Source organism: Arachis hypogaea, chromosome 18 (genome assembly GCF_003086295.3).
Source record: "Arachis hypogaea cultivar Tifrunner chromosome 18, arahy.Tifrunner.gnm2.J5K5, whole genome shotgun sequence".
NCBI lineage: Eukaryota > Viridiplantae > Streptophyta > Magnoliopsida > Fabales > Fabaceae > Arachis > Arachis hypogaea.
Window position 1 is genome coordinate 8,853,736 of NC_092053.1, and position 8,028 is coordinate 8,861,763.

The 8,028-nt window shown below is 32.6% G+C and overlaps 1 protein-coding gene across 3 annotated transcripts; it reads right to left on the minus strand.

Moving 5' to 3' along the window:
• LOC112772259 (G-type lectin S-receptor-like serine/threonine-protein kinase At4g03230) lies at positions 1 to 4,180 on the minus strand. Of its 3 annotated transcripts, none has more exons than XR_011876641.1 (7): positions 2,734 to 4,180; positions 1,793 to 2,398; positions 1,476 to 1,681; positions 1,172 to 1,382; positions 825 to 1,062; positions 588 to 735; positions 1 to 486 (listed from the first exon to the last, which is right to left on the minus strand). XR_011876641.1 is itself a non-coding variant. In XM_025817163.3 (7 exons), the coding sequence occupies exons 1-7, from the start codon at positions 3,614 to 3,616 to the stop codon at positions 187 to 189; spliced, it is 2,595 nt and encodes an 864-aa protein (XP_025672948.1). In that variant the 5' UTR covers positions 3,617 to 4,180; the 3' UTR covers positions 1 to 186. The 3 variants fall into 3 exon arrangements, 2 of the variants coding, with proteins under 2 accessions (XP_025672948.1, XP_072081879.1); XM_025817163.3 differs by having other exon boundaries at positions 588 to 738; XM_072225778.1 differs by having other exon boundaries at positions 588 to 738; positions 1,572 to 1,681; positions 2,734 to 4,145.
• Between the last annotated feature and the right edge of the window lie 3,848 nt (positions 4,181 to 8,028).

An 8,028-nucleotide genomic window follows, 5' to 3' on the forward strand; every position in this document is an offset into this window, starting at 1 on the left:
TTTAAATGAAAATAATATTTTTATATCATATCAAAATCTAATCTTACAATTCATCATCAAAGAATAAAAAAAGATATTTTCATATAAAAATAATTATAAAATTTTTATTAGAGTATCACCAAATCTCATACCTTAATAAAAAGGAAATCTAATTTATTTACAATTCTGACATTATATTGCCGTACCCTATCTACCTTCTTGAGTGTTGCTTTCAAAGTGAAGACTTATTTCCGGTCTAGTGGAAGAAGTTGTGCTAGATTGGCCTCTGCTCCCAGAAAAGGTTGGTTGTTTTGGGCTTGAAATGCTTGCAATCTCACCATCAAGTAATGTCAAAACAGTTGACACGGTTGGTCTATCACTTGGATCATCTTGTACACACAAGAGTCCAATGTGTGCACACTTAATAAATTGATTTGCAATGCAACTTTCACTGAGGCACATGTCCATTAAATCTATCATCCTATTCTCTGTCCATAGTCTCCATGCCTGGAATAGATTTAAAACAAAAACTATGATAATAAGACATGTAGATTACTATTTAAGGTTGAAGGGAAAAAAGGGAAACGAGTTCATCAGCTGAAACATACATAAGTCAAAAGGCTTGTAAATTGGTCAGATTGATAAAATCCGGTGTTCTTTTTTCCACTAAGAATCTCAAGAAGCACTACACCAAAGCTGAAAATATCAGATTTTGTTGAGAAAAGTCCTTCTAATGCATACTCAGGAGACATATATCTGCTACAAAAAAGAAGAATTATTAACATTTTATTGCTACACCTTAGGACAGCTATCAACATTTTATTGCAAACATCAAGTTAACTTACTAGGTTCCTACAACTCTTTCAGTATTTGCCTCAGATTCTTTGCCTGCCACTATTTTTGCCAATCCAAAATCTGAAATTTTTGGTTGCATTTCCTCGTCAAGAAGAATGTTACTGGTCTTTAAATCTCTATGAATTACTCTTAACCTGATGTCTTGGTGAAGATAAAGTAAACCCTGTGCAATTCCTCGGATTATGTTAAATCGCATTTCCCAATCCAAAAGTATGTTTTGTGTGGGATCTTTCAAGATTTCCATTTGCCATTAGAAACAAGTCAAACAACACGTCTTAGCATACATAAAACATTTAAAATGCAGTAAACATAGTGATAAATATATTTTGAAACTAACCGAATATAAATGAGTCCAAGCTCTTGTTAGGCATGTATTCATATAGTAGAATCTTTTCATCTCCTTTGATGCAGTAGCCCCTTAATCTAACAAGATTTCGATGTTGAAGTTTGGCTATCAAAACAACCTCATTCTTAAATTCCTGCAAGCCTTGTGATGAGACATTAGAAAGCCTCTTTACTGCAACAATTTCACCACTTTGAAGCTTACCCTGAAAGCAAAAATCATCAAACTACATTATCTAAAAATAATTATTGGTTGACAAGAGAATAACTAAATAAAGATGAAGCTGTGCTTCAATCACCTTGTAAACCGGTCCATAACCACCGCGTCCAAGTTTATTTGCATCAGAGAAGTTATCTGTAGCTACTACTATGCTCTCAAAATCAAAATAAGGTACCTCTATGCCTTCATTGTCCTGTTCTTCTAATCCCCCATCCTCAATCAAATCTTTCACATGTCTTATACTATCAATGAAGCGTTTTCGTTGTTTCACATTGCTTTCCTTGCCTGAATAAATGCATAGAATAACAACATTATTGATTTCTCACTAATGTAGACATAAGATTCTAAGGCAAATTCAAAATTCCAATGTGTATATATATATATAAACAAAAGTACCTATCTTTGGAGTTATTTTCCTTCTCCATAGATAAGCAAAAGTTATTGCACATGCCAGAATAATCAAACTTCCAAGAGTTATCCCAAGAATCAAAGAAATTTGACTTTTGGATTTTCCTTCATCTGCTATAGTACACGCTAGAGCAATCCCATCCCAATGATAATTTTTATCACAAAGACACCTCTTTCCACCACTGGCTACTTTACAACTTGAATGGTTCCAACCTACGCAGTCTTTAGGCTCAGAACAAACAGGTTCATGTGGTGGTTCCCAAGTAACCTCTACTTTGGCTTTATCAAAACAATCATACGCAACAGAAAACGGAGAGTGTATCTGCATAGTTTCATCACTTTCAGGTCTCTCATCTTCGCAGTGAGTATTTGATGGATGAACCTGCATGACAAACTTTCTGGATTCTGAATACACTATAGCAACTTTCTGATAAGTTGCATTGGAATTGGAAGTTCTAGAAATGAAGCTAAGCTGGCCTGTTGAGGGGTTACAGCTGAAGTTGAAGTACATAGGGTCACCACAGTTCGAACTAGTGCTCAATGGATAAGGCACCATGTTTGTCCCACATGGTTCACAAGTTCTTGGAGTTGGTTCTGCAATGCAATTCCAACACCAAGGTTTTAACTTTTTACGAGGCTGGATTTATGAGAAAAATATTTTTAATTGCAAAAACTTTGAACGCTCATCATTCTAACTATGAAAATATAAACTAGTTCAAAAACCAATAAAAAATTAGATTAGTGCGACAAAACCATCCAAAAAAAAAACTGTCTTTTAGGTAGTTTTGTCGAATTAACCAAATTTTTTTATGGATATCAAATTGTGCTCAGATTTTTCACACTAAGAAGGCTTAGCTGTTTTGTTACTTGCTTATCTGTTCTGCTTTAAGTGTTTCAATAATTTATCAAGAAAAAAAAAATGAAAGTACCTATGTCTGATATGTCTACTCGAACATAGAAACTATGAGCATCATTATCTTCATTATTATCAGTATCATCACCATGGAAGCCTTCTTGAAGTGTAACTAATTCCTCTGTCCAGATCCGACAACTTTTCTGGGCACTATCATTATCATCACCACTTTCAGAAGTTGCAGCCTTTGCATCATACGAATAGGCCTGGCACTCAGGACACTTGTTAAGACAAATTTGTTTGCATTCTGTTTCACTAGCTGCAGGGTGTTGTTCATCAGGTGGTTCTCTTGCTTTCACCTTCACTAAATTCAAGAACGCTGTAGTGTCTCCACTGCATGACCATGAATTTCTTGTACATCCCCTGACTCCACCAATAACACTGCTGAATCCCGGTAAACACTTGCACTCCTTGATGTTGAGATTAATCAGATTATAATCACAGCTTGCGAAGTTGCCACAGAAATTATACTTGTCGCAGGAGCTATCTGGGGCCTTCCAACGAACGATCCAATCTTGTTGGATACCATCCCATGTTAGAAACTGAAGCTCCCCATTGCACTTCATCACTAGCCTCGTCTTGTTAAATTCATCAACGGGAACACGCGTAATCGGCGATTGTTTTTTGCCAAATCTGTTACCAATGTTTTTGTAGGGGGGAGTGTTTGTTGCAGAAGAAGGGTCTTCGTCTGTGCTTGTTTTGTTCAACAAGAAAACTACGGTTCCAAACATAGACCCTGGACTCGGATTCTTTATTCCTCTTTCCCAGTAAAGCTGGTTGTTCTTCCAAATCACATAAGGGTTGTCTCCATCTGAAGCCATCATGAAGGCGTAGCTTCCACTTTGAGGATCATTGTCACTCCTCCAAGAAGTTAGCTTCAAATCCAAGTCCATGTTCATTCCCGGAAGAAACGTATCGGTGGGGTGATCGAAGCTCTAATACATAGTAGTAGTCTTCCCCGTTTGATCATATTGTAACAGCATAAGGTTCCCAGAATCCATTAGTTTCACTGTCATGTTTGTGGAAGAGGAGTTTCCAAGTTCTGAGGACCAATATGTTTCCCCTGAAGAATCTGTTACTACAAGGTTTCCATCTTGTGCAATTTGAAAGACTCCATTGTTATTGGAACCTACAGGTCGGTTTCTGTTGGCAACCCATACCAGTGTTAGTTGTGATCCAGGGAACTGTGATGTGTTATACCATATCCCGAGGTAACTGTCATTAGGCCTTGACTGTGGAGAAAAGAAGCCTAGTATGAATTTCTTTGAAGCTGAAGCAAGAAAGCTTGTAGTTCCAGTAATGTTCTCCCCAGCTTTCAAAACATCATTTCCTGAAAACGCATTTAAAGTGCATGGAGAACACAGGAGGAAGAGAAGAAGCAGGGTGGCTCTCATATTAATCATTTATTCACTGACGAAGTTGCATGGGTAGTTGTGGAGAAAATAAAATGCATCATACTTCCTGCTAAACCTAAACCTTGGTTTTAATCTTTATTATATGGTTTATGACTTATTAATTATATTTTGTGATATTTGTGATTATTGAAAATAAACTTTTTTCAACTACCAATTAGTACGTTTTTTTTCCTTTAAAAATTTTCGTTCCTTCACGTTGATATTTGCTCATCTATTGCTTTAGTAAATTGAAAACAAAATAATTCACTAACAAAATCAGTGTTATCATATGATGATGGTGATTACATTTTCTATTTTAAAATCGTTACAATAGATAATTCTGTTTAAAATTATGTTTCTACTAATGTGTCATCTTAAGAATTTTTGTAGGTACTTATGGACTTATGGTAGTATTGATTAATGCTACATATTATTATTATTATTATTTTTAAAAGTTAGGACTGGGAGTGGATCCTCTCCAGTGAATAAAAAACTGGATGGTGTGCAGTGTTTAATCTAACCATTCACCACATTCTCTCTTATTTATTTCTGGTCCCACTATTAAAATTAAAGGTGAGAGATTGCACTGTATTTTGTCAAGTGTTGAAAAAACTGGAGAGGATCCATTTCCGATTCAAACTCAAGACTTTTAGGTGAAGATAAAGAGACTATGTCATTTTGAGCTATAACTCGTTAGCATTGCATATTATTATTTACCACATTAGATTATTAGAAAATTATTTTTTTATAATTAATTCACATGGATACTAGTACTCATTTTTTTTTATAATTTTTTTTGTAGGTTAATTTTTTTATAATTATTTGCCACATTATCAATCATCCATTTTCCCGCACTACTTGTAATGGCCTACTAGTACTCATCACACTTATCTCTCTCTTTTTTTTATAACAATAATATTAAAAAAATAAAAAATAATTTAAATTTATTTTATTTAATATTTATTAAATAAAATAAATTTGGATTTTTCACTAATTTTTTTATCACTCAAACATTATTAATTTTTTAAATTATTCAGAGGTTAAATTCTAATAAACAATATTATCGTTTGCCAAGGCCAATAATTTAGACAAATTAATTAATTAATAATGTACCTATTTTTATTCTCTTATGTTAAAATCAAAGATAAATAATTAATGATTATGTTATATGTATATCAAAATTAGTTATTAAAGTCAGTCACTAATAAAAAATATATATTAAAAATAAATTAAATTTGTATAACTAAATATGCTACAAATAAACGAGAATGATTCAAAGCTAAAAAGAAAGAGATCATGAGATGCATTTGTCACACAGTATATATGGTGAAAGAGGCCATTATTGATTCTAAGTTATACATGTCAAAGTCTCGTTTCGTATCGACCTCTGTCTAAAGGCAAGTGCTTCAATCCCTACAATGTTTTCCACGCCAGCTGATACTCTTTTTCACCTTTTTCTTTTGAGAAAAGCAAAAAAAAAAAAAAAAGTAGACATATCTTTATTATTGTCGAGTCTGATGTAAATTTGTCTTCGTTGAAACACACCATTATATTCTTCACTTCATCTAGTGTTACGATGGATAATCAAAGATTAGAGAGCTAGACTTGTATGATTGATCCAACATTTTTTTAATATTTAAGATAAGTTTATTGCATCTCTGTTAAGATGTTCGTCCTATTCTACATCAAATTTTAACACAAATCCTCAGTAAATATCCAAGAGAAAAAAAAGACAGTAAATAAAGAATACATAAAAAGAATGGAAGAAGATAATAAGAAGACTCACATCCCACATTATCTATTACTTTTTTTTCCTTTTTTTACTATAAAAATAACGGACATAAATATAAAAATAAATTTAAATTATATTTGACATTTTAATAAGTATAACACAACTTTAAAATACTCTTAAAACATATTTAGCTTTTAGAAATTATAACATAAATACATAATTTTTTTTTTACAAAACCTAAAATAAAGTAGTTGTAAAATGATAGAAAAGACAAAACGGTCTCCCAGCATGTACAAGGACACTTGCTTAAGCATACGAGTGAGCTGACCACTCGACCAATCTAAGTTGGTTCAAAAAGCCACTACTTATCTTCTTTAATTTCTTTCTGTGTACTCTCTATGAATTTTCTATTGTCTTTCTTTTTATTCTGGGTATTTATGGAGGATTCGAGTTAAAGTTCGCTATGAGATAAGGCGAACTTTTTAAAAATAATGAGGTTCGTCGGAGATGCGGCAAACTTATCCTAAATATAAAAAAAATTGTATTTCGGACATTTTTAACATTTATAAATATCCTTTTATATTATATTATTTTATATAATTTAAATATACACAGACATTTTTTCTATATTTTTCTTCTACTTTTTCTAATATAGTATCAGAGTCATGTATCCTCTTTAAAGAGAATAAGTTATTTTTCTTCTCGTGAAATCACCGTATTTTTAACCTATTTTATCTATGCCATTTTTTTTTTTTTTTTGTCACTACTTTGATGTTTTTTCTCTGCGTCTATGTCTTTCAGAGTCTAATGAACCAACCACCATTGTCATTCGTTGCTTACCTATTTTCATGGATGTATTTTTCGTCACCTTTCAACACTTCATCATCTCCTGACATTTTATCATCTCTTCGCAGTTTGCCACCTTTTTTACAATTTTCGGGAAGTTCGCCATCTTAACTGACAATTTTCTTTGCGTTTTTCTTGTGACAATTTCATTTGGGCTTTTCTTGTGGTAATTTTGTCTGTGCTTTTTTGCGGCAGCTTCATCTGCACTTTTTTGCGTCAGCTTTGTCGCAGTTTTATCTGCGTTTTTTTTGTCTGCACCATATCTATCCGTTTATGCAGCTTTTTTTCTTTATTTTGTTATTTTAAATAAATTTTAAATTCAACTTGTTACTTGAATCTGAGGGAGATATTATAATATATTAAGATCAATTAGCATTATTAAAATTATTTAACATATTTAAATATTTATTATATGATATTACATCTTTCTTAAAGGGAACTAGTATCAAATAGCATACTTATTTCTGGTTTAGTTGTGGTAGAAACGGGCTAATTTTTTTTAATATGAGGTTGAGACGTGTGTTATGCTGAGTTATGGAGTATTGGGGAAATATACACAGTTGTGACGGCGTTCAATTTTTTGTGTCAGTGTGATACGTGCTTCAAATGTTCGTGATATGAAGAGTTCAAGTGTTATTTAGAAGATATTAGTTTACATTTTTAGAATATTTTAATTTAATGTATTTTGATTTTGTTTATTTAATTACTAGATTGGGCCTTATGTTTATGGGTTTTAGGGTTTTTCTTTGTTTTAACCTAATAAGAGGTTATAAATACATCCTTAGCTATTGTAGTCGTAGAATAGAATTTTTAGAGGTTTGAAAATTCCTTTTTGGTTTTGTGATGAAACCATGGTGTGGATAATTGAGGTTGAGGAGTCCCTCTCTTGTTGCATCGGGGAATTGAGTAGAAGGTTGAGGAGTCCCTTCGATTCAATTCCCAAACTATGGCGTTGACAAGTTAGGTTGAGGAGTCCCTTTCTTGTTGCGTCAAGAAATTGGGTAGAAGTAGAGTGATTCTCTTTGTATTCAATTTCAATCTATCATTTTTATTTCTATTTCAATTTTAATGTATCTTTTCATTCAGTTTGAATCTTTATCTTCTTGTTTTGTCACGGCCCAAAATGAGCCATGATCGGCGCTCAGGAAATAATCCCAAGCAAGCCTAACCGACTCATATAAGTTGAATAAGAAAATTACAAATATTTTAAATAAATTTACAATGTCTAAAATGAATAATTACATATTTTTAACAAACAAAAAATAAAATAAATATGGGTGGATCCTGCCTGTGACATATGGAGCAGATGACGTCTAAGAACTCAACAACGAATAGATAC

What these genes read in the sequence shown, in the direction of transcription:
- LOC112772259 (XM_025817163.3), bottom strand. Translation starts at nt 3,616, where the DNA reads ATGAACATGGACTTGGATTTGAAGCTAACTTCTTGGAGGAGTGACAAT. An exon ending in GTTATGGACCGGTTTACAAG is followed by an intron (nt 1,383 to 1,475) that starts GTGATTGAAGCA and finishes TTTTGCTTTCAG; the next exon opens with GGTAAGCTTCAAAGTGGTGA. An exon ending in CTTGGACTCATTTATATTCG is followed by an intron (nt 1,063 to 1,171) that starts GTTAGTTTCAAA and finishes AAATCTTGAAAG; the next exon opens with ATCCCACACAAAACATACTT.